General features: G+C 50.2%; 1 protein-coding gene across 2 annotated transcripts in view; it reads right to left on the reverse strand.

The window, feature by feature from the left end:
- Pxdc1 (PX domain containing 1) overlaps positions 1 to 13,168 on the reverse strand; it is a 29,549-nt gene extending 16,381 nt beyond the window's left edge. For both annotated transcript variants that reach the window (XM_076859142.1, XM_076859141.1), the window contains exon 1: positions 12,348 to 13,168. In XM_076859142.1, coding sequence (XP_076715257.1) covers positions 12,348 to 12,603 — 256 coding nt within the window. In that variant the 5' untranslated portion in view covers positions 12,604 to 13,168. The remainder of the gene's footprint in view (positions 1 to 12,347) is intronic.
- Between the last annotated feature and the right edge of the window lie 839 nt (positions 13,169 to 14,007).

The raw sequence follows: 14,007 nt of genomic DNA on the forward strand, positions 1-14,007 counted from the left end.
ATTTAGACAAGTCATGTAAATGCTGTATTTGGGAGGGGAAAAGTCCAGATTTTTGCCCAGAGAAAAACAAAGTGGTCATGAGTCATGGAACTTTCCAGGAATCTGAGCATTTATGCTCATTACAGTCACCAGAGGCTGTGATTGGCTCTTGGGTGCACAGTATTTTATTTTTAAAATACCATGACTCCAGGACATTCTTAGGCGACATGGGATGCTTTTCTGCCTCCCCATGAGCAACACAAATGTAAGACTTCCCATTACAATTTCTACCCATCAGATTCCCAAGGGTGAGAATTAGATTCCCAAGGATACTGGCTTTTCCCCATGTTTTGAGGGATTTAGGATATTCCTGTCCTGTCCCTGTGAACTACAGTCAAGCCATAGAAGCCTGAATCCCAGAACTGTGATCACTGAGAAGTTCTTCAGAAGTGACTTGTTTGTTTTACGAATGAGGAAAGGATTATTCAGTTTTCAGGCCACTCATTGCCTGGGTCTACAAAAGAAATAGAAAAAAAATTTTTTTCTAAATGATCTGATTAAAATTAAGAGGCCCCAATAGGCTAGGTGTGGTGGCACATGCCTATAATCCCAGTGACACGGGAGGCTAAGGCAGGAGGATTGCAAGTTCAAAGCCAGCCTCAACATTAGCAAGGCCCTAAGCAACTTAGAGACCCTGTCTCAAAAAAAAAAAAAAAAAAAGAAAAAGAAAAAAAGGGTAGGGGGGCTAGGTTCAATCTCTGGTACAAAAAAAGAAAAAGAGGCCCCAGCACCTTAGCTCTTGAGAACTCCCACCAGGTACTCCACAGACATAGTGGGGTGCATTTCTGAAAGCCTAGGCCCTAGGAGGAGGATCCCTCACATCTGGAGTCAAGGTCAGAAATTAGGCCCAAAGCAAAATCCAGGGAACCCCTTTACCTGGCCCATCAGAGATCACGGGTCTGAGAAACAGCAGGGCAGGCTGTGACTCGCCCATTGGAAAAGACTGGGGCTTGTCCACATGGCCCCTGTATGCACCAGAGCACGATGCCCTGGCCATCACCAGAGAAAGGGACCAGTTCACCCTGTGTCCCTTCCTACCACTCTGCTCACTGGAAGGAGCAGGAAGAAGAATGAAAAATAGAAAACACCAGAATGCCATATTCTATGGATATCTCTGCCCAAGCTCGAATGCCTTGCACAGAATTTCAAATAGTTATGAATCTCAGTTTTCACATCATGTGCCACATACCATCATGGTGTGGCATCCATGACAGCGGTCCTGCACAGCATATCACCCAGTGATCCCACAGCTGGCTTAGTCTATGTCAACAGACTCTAGGATGTCTACACAATGACAAAATCACCTTATGACACATTTCTCAAAACATCCCTGTCCTTACGCAAAGCATGGCTGCACATGCGTGCAGGCTTGTGTGTGTGTGTGTGTGTGTGTGTGTAAATGCTGCTCTTTGCACCAAAATGCTTGGATCCCCTCCTTGTTAGGATGAAGTCTACAGAGGAAACAAGAGCTAATTCGAAATTCTCTGGGAAAAAAAAAAAATGTTTTTAAAGAGAAGACAATTATATAACTCCTTCCCACAAAGAGCTTCTTTATTCTGAGACAAGCTACTGTTATCCTTCGGCTCTTACAATACTAGCTTTGAACCCAGCAAATTGATGACACAGTACTCGTACTTTTATGTTCTGAAGATTATCCTCTTGTATAGTCAATGCATCTGGCGTGTTCACACCCACTTTACAGGATGTAAAGCATTGTGCAACAATTCTGCAACATTACAGGGTTTTACAGTCTTTGCATGCTTGCTTTGATGACATATTTCCGGCTACCTCTTTGATTTTCGTAGGTGGGTTTACAGTCTCTGAGGGCAACTCTTAGTGAGATTAATACATCCTACTTCAGATTTATCTTTTAGGGTGGCCAGATTTAAATATATCACCTAGTTAAATTTGCATTTCAGATAAACAACACATAATGCAAAAGTAAGGCCTGGCACACTAAAAGCATATTTGTTGTTTATGTTCCAAGTGAGTTTTGTGCCCTGTATTCCGTCATCTCTGTGACCCATTTTTTAGATGGAGGCAGAGAAAGGCAAGAATGCCCCATCGGGCCTCTGGAAACAGCATCAGTATTTTGGCTGGGCCAGCAGACCCTCCTGGACTTGACCCCAGGCCACCTTACCAGCTCTGCACCCTGTAATTCCCCCACACCCTCATAGCAACACCAAGGAACAGGTGCCGCTAGCCAACCTGACCCCTGCAGTACTCCTCAGGGTGATCCATCCCCAGGGACATTAAGACTTGGCCACTCTGCTTTGGTTTTATTTGTGGAAATGTAGAGAAGCAGGTTGCTTCCTTTCTCCAGTTTCTATGTTTCTGAATGGAATCCAAGTGTCACTCCTTAGAAAAGCAAACATGCTTGAAAACTGGACGAGGCTGAGCACAAGGGGAAGAAGCTGGACCCTGACCTGCAAGCACAGAAACGGCAGGTGATTCTTTCTGAAGCTCTGGGCTTTTAAGGGCACTTTAATCATTTAGTTCCCCATCCTGGCTCCAGGGTGTCAATCAGGCTAGCCATGTGGATCTGCTCTCTTTAACAGGCTGACCTCCTTTCTCCAAGGAACCGTCCCTCCTGATTCTGTAGATTCTGTTGAACTTACTGAAACCCACCTACTGAACAGCACTGCAACTGGGCTACCATTGCTTCAGCTGTCACCAGCAGGGCTGCAGAGCAGTGATGAGAAAGTGCACACTGGCCCTCAGAACTGGCCCTCAGCCCAGGCAGGCTGCCCAGCCCAGCACAGGCCCCACCCCAGGGCATGGAGGACTCACTGCTGGCCACGTGGCTTCTGACAGCCCCAAACGCTGAAGTTCACAGTGCCCTTCTCCCAGGCCCTGGGCGTCACTCCCCTTCAATTGTTTCAACAGTATTTTCCACAAAAAGGATGGATGTGGTTAATGTGGAAGGAAAACACTTAGGAACCAGAATCTGTACTCTGGGGCCCGCACTGCAGAAATGAATTAAGTCTTTTGAAATTTCTAATTGCTTCACACTCCCTGGGGTTCTGGTTTCACAGCTGGTGGGAACCTCAACACCTGCTGCCCAGGCCCCAGATTACCATAAGCTCTCAGAGTGACAGTACTGAAAGATGCAGTTCTGAGGAATCCACATGTGAGACACTGCTTTCTTGTTTTTCAAGGACAGAGGACAAGAGCTGTGAGTCCAGTAAGGACTGCTACCCCCAAAACACACTACTTGTGGCCTTTGTGCCTTAATATCCTCCCTGTTGTTCTGTCCCTTTGGGACTCAGGTCCTTTGACTCTTAAAGGCAAGTGCAGCTATTCCAAATGTTGCTTGTTTGTCATAAGAAACACTTTTAAACATTACTTTCAAAACTGTGCTTAAGTACAGTAACTTAGGATAACATAAAACTTTTATTTTTTGTATTGCAAACATTACTGAGAGCATAAAAATTTTGTCTAACACATTTTTACTATGTGGGCTCACAAACGCTGCATGGGGGTGGGATGGTTGTGAATTTATTTGCACAGTTGAAAATTAAAGGAAATCAACCCCCTCTTGATGAGGATGTTGTTCCAGAACTGGCCAATAGGGGGCGCAAGCACTCTGTGGAAGCTGCTGGGTTTGATTCAGGGATTCTCAGCATAGGAAGGGACAACTGTCCACTACCTATATTTAAAGAAGTTGACCCAGAAAGTGTCACAGCTTCTAGAAATGTTTCTAATTTCTGATGAAAGTAAAAATCTCACTTCACACAATTTATGACAGAAGAATTTTACCCAGGTTTATCCAAGCAATTAAGAATCTGAAACTGAAAAATTATTAATACTATTGTATATAAACTTCAGTGAGTCAACTGCACATACATTTAGGGGTTAAATATCAGTCCGAAGTAGCACCAGGTGCCCTTTCTTCCTAAATGACTTGGGCCTTGGAAATTGAGAACACAAGGTGTGCTTCTGTCAGTCTTAGGATTAGCCATCATATGCAAATGCAAATAACTGGTTTATTCCTGAAACCAAAACCGACCCCAGATCTGTCAGAAAAGCAAACATAAATAAATGCAGTTTCCTAATCTCAAACCAGGGTTCAAGGCTCCCGTTTCCTGTCTTCTTTGAGACTTTGGGGGCTCCACACTTCTGACATCCGCCCCAGGCTTCCTCTGTGGAGGACCTGGGCAGTCGGAATCTAGCCTGAGTGCTTGTGTGGCTGAAGTTTGGACATAAAGGCACGATGCTGCGTGGGTGAACTGAGAAGAGCACACATTAAGGAACGTCCATGACCCAAAGCAAGGCCTCTCTTATAAGGAGACAGCAAGCTTCCGACTGAGACACAATGGACAGCCCAGGGGGAAGCTTTCTACCAGGGAATTTTCAAACACAGTCAAATAGCAAATTGCATTCAAATCATTTCTTTTCCATTTAACAAATGCACATTGATGTACTGTGCACAGAAGCACACTGCTCCGTAAAGTGCTATGATTGTCATCAAGAATACATATATATGTATATGTATGTCTCTATATATGTATTCTTGGGGCTGAGTGTGTGGCTCAGTGATAGAGCACATGGTTAATCAATCCCCCAAAAGAATATATATCTCTATCTCTTTTTTTTTTTTTTTTTTCAGTTCTAGAGATCAAACCCAGGGTCTCACACAGGCTAGGCAAGCATTCTCCCCACTCTCCCACTAAGCTACATCCCCAGCCCTGGATATACACTATTGAAAGTGTAATACAAAGTTTGGAAACACAGTATTTTAATTTTTTTTTTTTTTAGGAAAACTTTAAGTACTTCTACATATTTTTCTTTTTTCCCTTTTTTGCGGGGGAGGGTAGTGCTGGTTCTAGGGATCAAACTCAGGGACTCAAGTATGCTAGGCAAGTACTCGCTCAAATACTGAGCTAGAGCCCCAACCCCCAACTTTCTAACCGGGTAGTTAATACTCCAGACCGCAGGGAGTAAGGAAGGAGGGGCTACTAGTTTGCATGACTGAAGCATCCTAGAAAATGGCCACACCCTTCAGTAAGGGCCCCACCGGCTTCCCCCAGCGGTGTCCCAGTGTGTAACTGCGGAGCAAGAGCAGAGCACCTGGCAGGTGTGGACCAGGGCAGGACACTGCTCCCCCTCACTCACTCACAAGGGGACACTGGCTGGCTGGTCCACCCCTCCACTGCGGCTCCCCTTGCACAGTATTGGGGAACGATCAATAGGGATGGAGGGTCGATTCTGCTCTACATTCTTCCCAAGAATGAAGAGCTGGGCAGAGAATGCAGAGGGAAGAGACAGAAGAGGTGGAGATGAAGTAGAACTTCCGGAGAACCCTAGAAGAGGAAGTTGTACTTCCTTCCCCTCCAGGACAGCTTCCTGCTCTGGGGAGTGGCCTCTTTGAGAAGTCAATTCATGAAGTGGGAAAAAAAACATATCTGACTTGAATTTTCTGATTTTTACCATGCTCTCCCCTTAATTCTTCCTCACTGGGCCTCTTCATTATTCTCCCCACCAAAAGCAAAACTACCACCCGACACTTTAGACTTAAAGTGTTTTTAAAAAGCCATTCAGTTGGCCAGTGTGTCTTAAGACATGGAAAGCACCGACCCATTCAAATAGGCAGGAAGCACTGGTTCATTCACACACCAATCTGTGGGGCTCACCCATCAGGCCCTCAGGAGCTTCCACAACACAGCCACCAAGACAGGCAGGATGCCTGCCTCCCCCGTGTGTTCCTGCTCACCAGGAAGGTGGACAGGAGGCCAACACTGACCATCCAGTGTCACCTAGGAGGCGGACTCCAGGTGCTAAGCAACACAGCAGGGCATGCCCCACTCCGGGAAGGAGGCTTGCCGGTGAGCAGATGGCAGAGGTGAGACGGGGGAGGGAAGCAGGTGAGATCAGGGAGTGAGGAGGCCCTGAGGCTGGTGACAGTGGGAGGGGTAGGGAGAGCCCCGTTAAGGGTTTTCCCAGAGGGCGAAGGGGACCACAGCTTCCTATGTAAGTTTTAGCCACAAGAGCTCTATGTATCTGGCAATTCTATTTCTTGGGATAAACTACACATTGGCTTCAGGATTCCACAGTAACTCAAGCCCAGCTCATATGCAAGCACCAAATTCTAATTTCTGAACCAACATGAGTCAATCCATGAGGGTCCCAACAAGGCAGGGTGGTGACCCTCCTTTGTGAGTGCTCCCCTTAGTCTGGGCAGGGATATCTTTGAAGGATGAGGGTGGCCACAGCTGCAGAGGGTTTTGTGGGGAACAGCATGCTGGCACACGTTTGGGTCAGTCCTGCAGGACACCATACTCCCTCACTCTCCCTCTAAGAGGCTGTCATCAGGGACATTGCCTGTGACAGGGCAAAGGGCAAACAGCCCGAGTTCAAGGCCAGCAACTCACATGGGTCCAGTTGGTTCTAGGCACTTTGTGGCCATTACAGATTAGCAGGACTCTCAACAAACATGTCATGCAGATACCATTATTACTCTTGTATCCACAGGGCCTGGAGCCCTGGAGCCCTGAGCAACTTGCTGAAGTCACTCAGCAAGGAGCAGGTGGCAGAGCCAGTATCCAAATACCCGCCTATGTGTGTCCAAAGCCAGTGCTTTCAACCAGAACCTGACCATCACTTGGTTGAGTCCTCAGGCTGGGGACCCCCAAGCCTGACTTCTTCCACCATCACCTGGCTATAACCCTGGTTTGTCACTCAATCTCACAGAGCCTGGATATGCTTACACAGGAGGCAGGAAAGGTGACTGCGGGGACTAGGAGACACTGTGTGTAAAAGTGCCTTCCCCCTCCTCCCTTCCCCCCTCTGTCCAGGTGCTGCTCTTCGTGTTTTTCCAACTTGACTCTAAATTACATGTCAGCAAAGGATAATTAAGACTTTTGTTCTTAAAATGAATGGGGAGAAAACCTGCAAGTGTGAGTTAGCAAAAGAGTAACCATGTTTTGTCCACCACCCTCACTCAGCTTGGCGGGTGGGATAAGAAGAGGGCAGGGGCTGGAGGGGTCTGTGTGGAGGAGGGTCACCGTGGGTGTGTGCTTCAATGACATGGTATCTTATAAGGAAAGAAGGGAGTCCCGAGCCCTGGGCCTCACACTCCCTCCCTGCCCTTCACATCATCAGGGAGAGAGTTCACGTCAAGGGCACTAGGGGCTTCTCAGGCCTGTTATGTGAGAAAGGAACAATATTCTTAGGGGTAACAACCAAAACCAGCTACTGGATACCTTCTGTGAACAAAAACACCAATAAAAGGGGCTGGGGTATAGCTCAGTAGTAAAGCATGAGTTTAGCCTGCATAAGACCCTGTGTTCAATCCTCAGTCCCGCTAAATAAATAAATGAGAATAAAAGTCTTTCTGTGCCAACAACTGATAGCAACGTACTCTCCTATCTACTGTCTCCAGGCTGCTACTGCCCAGGGGAGGAGGTCATGGCGTGGATATCTGTTACTGATGCCCCTCAGAGAAAATGTGCCCTGGGCTCAAGTTCTCCCAAGTCTGTGCAGCCTCCCAAGTCTCACCCCTGAGTGTCACTTGCCTGCATGCTAAACTCCAGTAGAGGTGCCAAACTCAACAGGCACTGGATAAACTGCTTGGTACAATCAGGGCTCACCAGAACTTCAACTCTGCCCCGATTTTAACTATTCACACTGCAGGAACATCTTTGGACCCTGGGAAAATATCCATCAAAACGGCACAACCGAGCACAGGGCTGCATGCCTATAATCCCCGTTATTTGGGAGGCTGAGGCAGGAGGAGCACAGGTTTGATGCCAGTCCTGGCAGCTTAGTGAAACTGTGTCTTGAAACTTTTTTTAAAAGAGTTGGGGGTATAGCTCGGAGGTAGAGCACACCTGGGTTCAATCCCCAGCACCACAATAAAAAGAAGAAAAAGCAAAAACAAAAAGCACAGAAATATTTGGCCCAGACATTTTTAAAGGGTAGGGTGCCCATGTTGCTGGGGGAAGTGCAAGGGCAGCCGGATGTTGCCAGCAGGTTCACAGTGACTTCTGACGAGGTAGCAGAGTGAGTTTCTCCTTTAAGATCTGGTGAGAAGTGAGCAGGACCTGGCAGCAAGCTCAGATCCATCCACATAAGTCCCTGGCTGGCTCTTCTACAACTGGCAAGGTAACTCATGTGTCACCTGGGACAGCGTGAGATCTGTCAGCATGAAATGAGGGGAACAGAGAGGATACATGAGCACCACACACTGGCTAACATTACAGAACTTACTTGGAAAACATGCTAAATGCTAATTCCAAGCCAAGCTCCTGAGCCACCTCCTGCCCACACCAGCTCATGACAGTTCCACGTCCCAGAATCAACACTCTGGGCTCATCCTGAGGCTGCTCACACCGGACCTGTGGTCCCTCAATGTCTCCTGTGCCTCCCTCTTCCAGACCAACCAGTTGAACACCTTCTAGACTGGCTCTGCTGCGCCTGACCCCAGGCTCGGTACCTCTTTACCTGTCTCAGTGTCTCCCTCTTGTCCAGCTCAATGTCCTTCTCATCACAGTCATCTGAGTTCACCTGAGATCGAGTCAGTCATCTGCTCAGAGCCCTCCAGGGAGGATGGCTACCTCTGAATAGGAGCCCGAGTCTGACTGCAATCTTCCTCACTCCCAACCCATGGTCTCTACTGCAGATACGTAGAGACTCACTACTCAAACCCAACAGGCACACGTGGGACTCGGGGCCTCTGCACTGGCTCTCACTCTACCTGGGTGCCCTACCTAGATATCCACTGGCTTGCTCCCTTCTTTCCTTCAAGTGTCTGCTCAAAGGTCACTCAAAGGTCATTAGTCCCAGACCATCCTAAAAGCTGAGCCCCTCCCCTTCCCCTAAAGTCATAGCCCTTCCTTGGCTTATTTATTTTCTTTCTGAACATTTATCACTATTTAACATATTTTATCCACTTGTTGATCTTGTTTATTATTGGATTTCTCCCAATCAGAATATAAAAATCATGAGGGTGGAGGGTGGGGAGGGTGGTCTTTTCATTTCATTGTCCAAAGCACCTGAGCCTGGCACGCAGTAGGCACTCAGCAGATATTTGATTGAATGAATGAATGTAAAATCAAAATGTTGATGGTATAATCCCCAAGCATCGAAGATCACCCAACTACTTAGAATCTGCTGCAGCAAATGTGACCAGGCCAGCTCAAAGGTGACAGGCCTGAAACAGGTGCGATTTTAAAAGGACCAAAATAGTTAAAAAGACTCTTTCAGTGAGTAAATATTGCATGTTGATGTTCTAAATCCCAAATTTTCCTAAATGTGAGAGATGGAAATAAGGTAAGAGACCTTGATCATGCTCCAGGGAGGAAACCCTGAACCCTGTTAGGTACTGCATAGAGGAGATTTAAGTTCAAGGCCTGGCCCTACTGGTGCTAGAGTGCAGGGAATTATCTTGTGAACCCAGAGATAAGTAGCTACCTCCCTCCACTAGGGCTGGGGGACTAGAAAGGAAGAGGTATTAGACTTAAGTCAAGAAGAGGGTTAGGATCTGGTGAGAGGCCCAGATTCCAAGGAAGAGGCCTTGCCCTACTTTACCCAAATAAAAGGCCAGGAAGGGAAGCTGGTGAGCACTGAATCTCCATCCCATACTGGGGTTAATATCCTTGCAGATGTGTCATCAAGGGCCCACGGATTGCTACCAAGCATGACTCCAGAGTATGCAAAGGACAAAAAGGATAATTGTCTCCAAATGCACACTCACCCCCCCACTGCAATATTTGAGGGACCAAGAAAAAGGGCTCCACATCATTTTAATTGCACACAGATTCAAAAATGCAAAGCAGGGGACCAAAGCTTCCATACCGTCTGAGAATGTGCAGCCAAACACTGATGAGAGCTACCAGCTTGTCGCCAGCAAAGCTCAGAACTCAGATTTCCTCTCCAAGCTTTTTCATGAAACCAGAGACTGCAAATTTAACACAGCCCAGAAATTTCAACAAATATAGACCAGAGAATCTTAACAGAGAAATTATAGGGAGAGAAGCTGGCATTGCCAATACACATACACGCATCTGGTTGCCTTTTGGTGTTTATAGTTTGCAAATTCTGATAATCTTTCTATGCAAATAATAAATCTCCATGAGAAAAAAAGAAGAATCTATTTTTCTATTTCTATGATATACCTTGCTTACCAAATAATTTCCCTGGACTTAAAAGGATCAGAAAAAGAAAAGGGACTTCCCTGGTGTGGCACAACAAAACTCTGGTGGAACTGGGGCAGACCCAGCTTGCCTCCAAGCAGAGACCAAGGACTGGGAGACAGGGTTGAAGGTTACTCCTCATCTGGGCCTCTCTTCAACCCCTCTAGGAAGCTGTGGGCTGGTCTTTACAAGAGGCCCCCACCAAACAGGTCACCATCAGCCTCAGCAACAGTTCCAACAGTTCCAGGGCAGGTTGTCGGGAAGTCCTTTACATCTGGTAACTGGTCCCCAACCTAACCGCCCTCTGCCAGTCCTATCACCTTGGCCTCCAATCCCTATTTCTGACTTTTGTTCCCTTTTTAAAAGGTAAAGGCAGCTATCATAAACCTTCTTATTTTTCTTCATGATAATCAACCACTTCCTAAATATTTCTTTAGTCACTCTGCAGAGACACTCCATTCCAGGAACTGACCCCAGCACAAATTGACCCCATGCATTGCTGGGACATGTGCATGACAAGGCAAATTGCCCCCACTCACCTACCTTCTGCTCCTGGGAAGGTGTTTACATCTGGGCCTCCACAATGGAGCCACACCCCTTTCCCCACCACCTGGAGCAGCCAACCTAGCCAGAAATAGCTAATGCTGACAGTAATGAAAACAACTGCTATTTACCAAGGGTTTACTATTATCAGGCACTTTATCATGCATTTTAATCTTTGCAAAAGAGGGGCAATCAGTACTATGTCACAGGGAAGAGCTGGATTCCCACCAGTCTGCCTGGGGTCACAGCTGAGCTCAGACACCTGGCCAGAGTGAGTGAGACTCAGGAAGTCCCATTTGTTTATGGCCTGCCTTGTTCCAGAAAAAGCCACTGAATAAACTGCTGTTCCTTCATCATCCTTTTCTCAATTGGCATTCATTTGTTGAATTACAAATGTTATAATAAATAGCTAATTCAAAGAAATCTGTTTCCATACTTGAAATAATACTCCAATTCAAAAACAGTTACACATGTAAGAATCTGGGAATCGAAGAGAAGTGGGGAGGCAGGTTTTCTCACCCAGGGCTGACTTTGGGAGCCTTTCCAAGTGATGTGTCTGCCAGAGGACTTGTCCTGAGAACTGAGCTAATTATCCACATAATTCACACATGGGGTGGGGCCTATTGCCAGGGGAAAATAGAGGTTATCTCAAGACTTCAGCCAGACAGGCAGCCAAAGAGACCTGTGCTGGCTGCCCAGCTCAGGTAACTTCACCTCAGCTGCCAGGGGTCTTTGCTTAGAAGACGACTCAAGTGACCACACAACTCTAGTCTTCTCTGCCCTCATGTCTCCAACCTACTCACCCCACATTCTTCCCTTTTCAACTTCAGCCCCTCTCTTTCTTGCTTCTTCCCTTTTTCCAGCCCCCTTTCTGGCAGTAGGAAAAGGGAAGCCACCAGTTTCTGAAAACAAGACTCCTGGCCAAGCCGGACTAGTCACAAGGCCAGGGAGGAGGCGGCCGCAGCTAATCAAACCCGAATGTGGACTCAGCCCTGGGGTGGGGACCCTGTGCTGTCCGTGCAGCCGCAGGCGGGGCGGCCCCCTCTTGGGGAGGGGTGAAAGGGCTGCTGCGTGGCACCTCGCACTCAAGCTCAGCTGACTCCCAGGGAAAAGGAGGCGCGGTCTCCCCAGGGAACGACTCAGAGGCAGCTGTCCCAGCCGTCTCCATCCCCAATTCGGACACGCTTTAATTGTTTCCAAACACTTCCCCAACCCTCCTTCTGCCACCGACTGGCTCTTCTGAGGGTGGAGGTGGGGTCATCGCTCCAGCCTAGGGGGCTAGGGCTGAGTAGTGATCAGACCGTGACTTCCTCAGAAGTGACTTGTCCTTGGAGACAGGGGACCCGTCTGCTGGCCTCGGCCCCCTTCCCATCTCATCTCATCTCATTTCTCCCTCCGGAGTGAGTGCCTCCTGGCTCCAGGGCTGGCGCTAGGTCTGCCCTGACGTCCTTCTTTTAGAAGCTCCAAGTCTAAGTGTCCCCTGTCCCGCCGGCAACAGAGCGCAAAGACGCATAATCGGTTTAAGTTATTCTTCCCTGCTTACTTCACTGCACTGCCTCTCCACGACGTGTCCCCTCCCCATCTCCTGGTCCTCCCTGCCCAACCCCTGCCCGGTGCTCTGCAGCCCCACACCTTGCCGCAGCGGCCCGCGCGCCAGCTCGGGCCGGTCCTCGGGGAAGGCGTCGCGGAGGCGCTGCCACAGGCGGCCTAGGTCGGCAAAGCTGCGGTGCAAGTAGAGCACGCTGCGGTCCGACCACTCCGTGCGGATCTCGAAGAACTCCTCCTCGTCGCCGCGCCGGCTGACGATGAGCCTGCGAATGCCGTTCACCCAGCAGCCGCGCACGAACATGTTCACAAGCGACGTGCCCTCAAACACCGCCGAGGCCATACCGCGGGCCTGGCATGCCCTGGCCGCCGGGGGCGCCCTCGGCCCCTGCCTGCCCGCCCGCCGGCAGGAGGCGCGCCCGCGCCGGGGGTCTGTTTGGAGCTAGGGTCCGGCCGGGTGCGTCTGGTCTCGAGGGCGTCAAGGGCCGGGATCCGTCCAGGACCCGCGTCTGTGAGAGACTGGAGTCGACCTGGGTCGGTCCCCAGCCGGGGTCGGTCCCCAGCCGGGGTCGTACTGGGGTCTGAGGTCCGTCCAGGGGCTGCCGGAGCTGCAGGAGTCTTCCCGCGTCTGCCCGGTCTCTGCGCGCACTCCGGGAGCCTTCGGGTGCTGCCCGCGATCCGGGCGCCGCCGCGACAAAAGTCGGTCTGTCCGGCCCGGCGGCTGCTTTATAAGACACTTCCCATCGCGGGCGGTGCGGTTGTCGACGTCGAGTCCTGGTCGCGTCCGCCTCCCTCCCTCCTCCCTCTGAAAGGCCGCAACGGGCCGCGCGCGGAGGGGGTGGCCTGGCCCACCGCGCCCCACACCCCGCGCTGCCTCCGCGGAGCCCGCGCCTCTGCGGCCGCGGGGACCCGAGCGCTCGTCCCCGCCTCCGGGCCGCGCCGCCGCTTCCTCCCTCCGCGGCCCCCAGCCGCCGGTCGGTGACTGGACGAGAAGCTGGAAGGGGAGGGCGGGGCCGGCCCTGCGCTCACGGGGGCGCTTGGTGGAGACTTTTTTCTTTTTCCGTTTCTCGATCTTCAGGATTTCTCCGTTCTAGGAGCTGCGGGCCCCACCCGCTCCGCGAGGGGATGGAAACAGCAGGTCGCCGGGCTCGCCGGCCGGCGTCCCGAGGCAGGCCAGCGCATGTCCCCGTGGGGGGCGAGGGCCGGGCGGAACGCCAGGAGTCCGCACGGTTGGCTTTGCCTTGATCTCTTCGCCGCCCCCATCCCATCCACCCGGGCCCGGTGGCCTTGACCGGGGCTGGACGCCCCATGTCCCCTCGGGTGCCTGTCGTCTCCGCCCCGCTTCCTCCCGCGCATTCCGGTCGTGCCTAAGCCTGGCCACTGCCCGGACGCGGCGGGACAGTCAGACCAGAAGCGTGGGTGGAGGGCCCCTAGGAGCTCAGCCAGCTAGCTGAGGGGCAGCTCTCCAAAAAGGGACGTGGGACAAAACAGTAATGGGAAAAGGGATCCCCTTGGAAAGGGCATCTGGGAGTGATCCCAACCCTTTTGAGAGCTGAGGGATTTCGGAGATGGAACTGGGAAATTTGCCCACACTAAGTAGGCATTTGCGTATTTCTTAGGCTCTTCCTAATTGGAAGATAATGTCTAACAATAGTTTAAGAACTGGAAGTTGGGTTCCTTAGTGACTCGGTGACGACACATTGCTAAGGTCTGGGTGGGAGACCAAGAGAAGCCCTACAGCCTTTTA

This window comes from Callospermophilus lateralis, chromosome 6 (genome assembly GCF_048772815.1).
Source record: "Callospermophilus lateralis isolate mCalLat2 chromosome 6, mCalLat2.hap1, whole genome shotgun sequence".
Lineage (NCBI taxonomy): Eukaryota > Metazoa > Chordata > Mammalia > Rodentia > Sciuridae > Callospermophilus > Callospermophilus lateralis.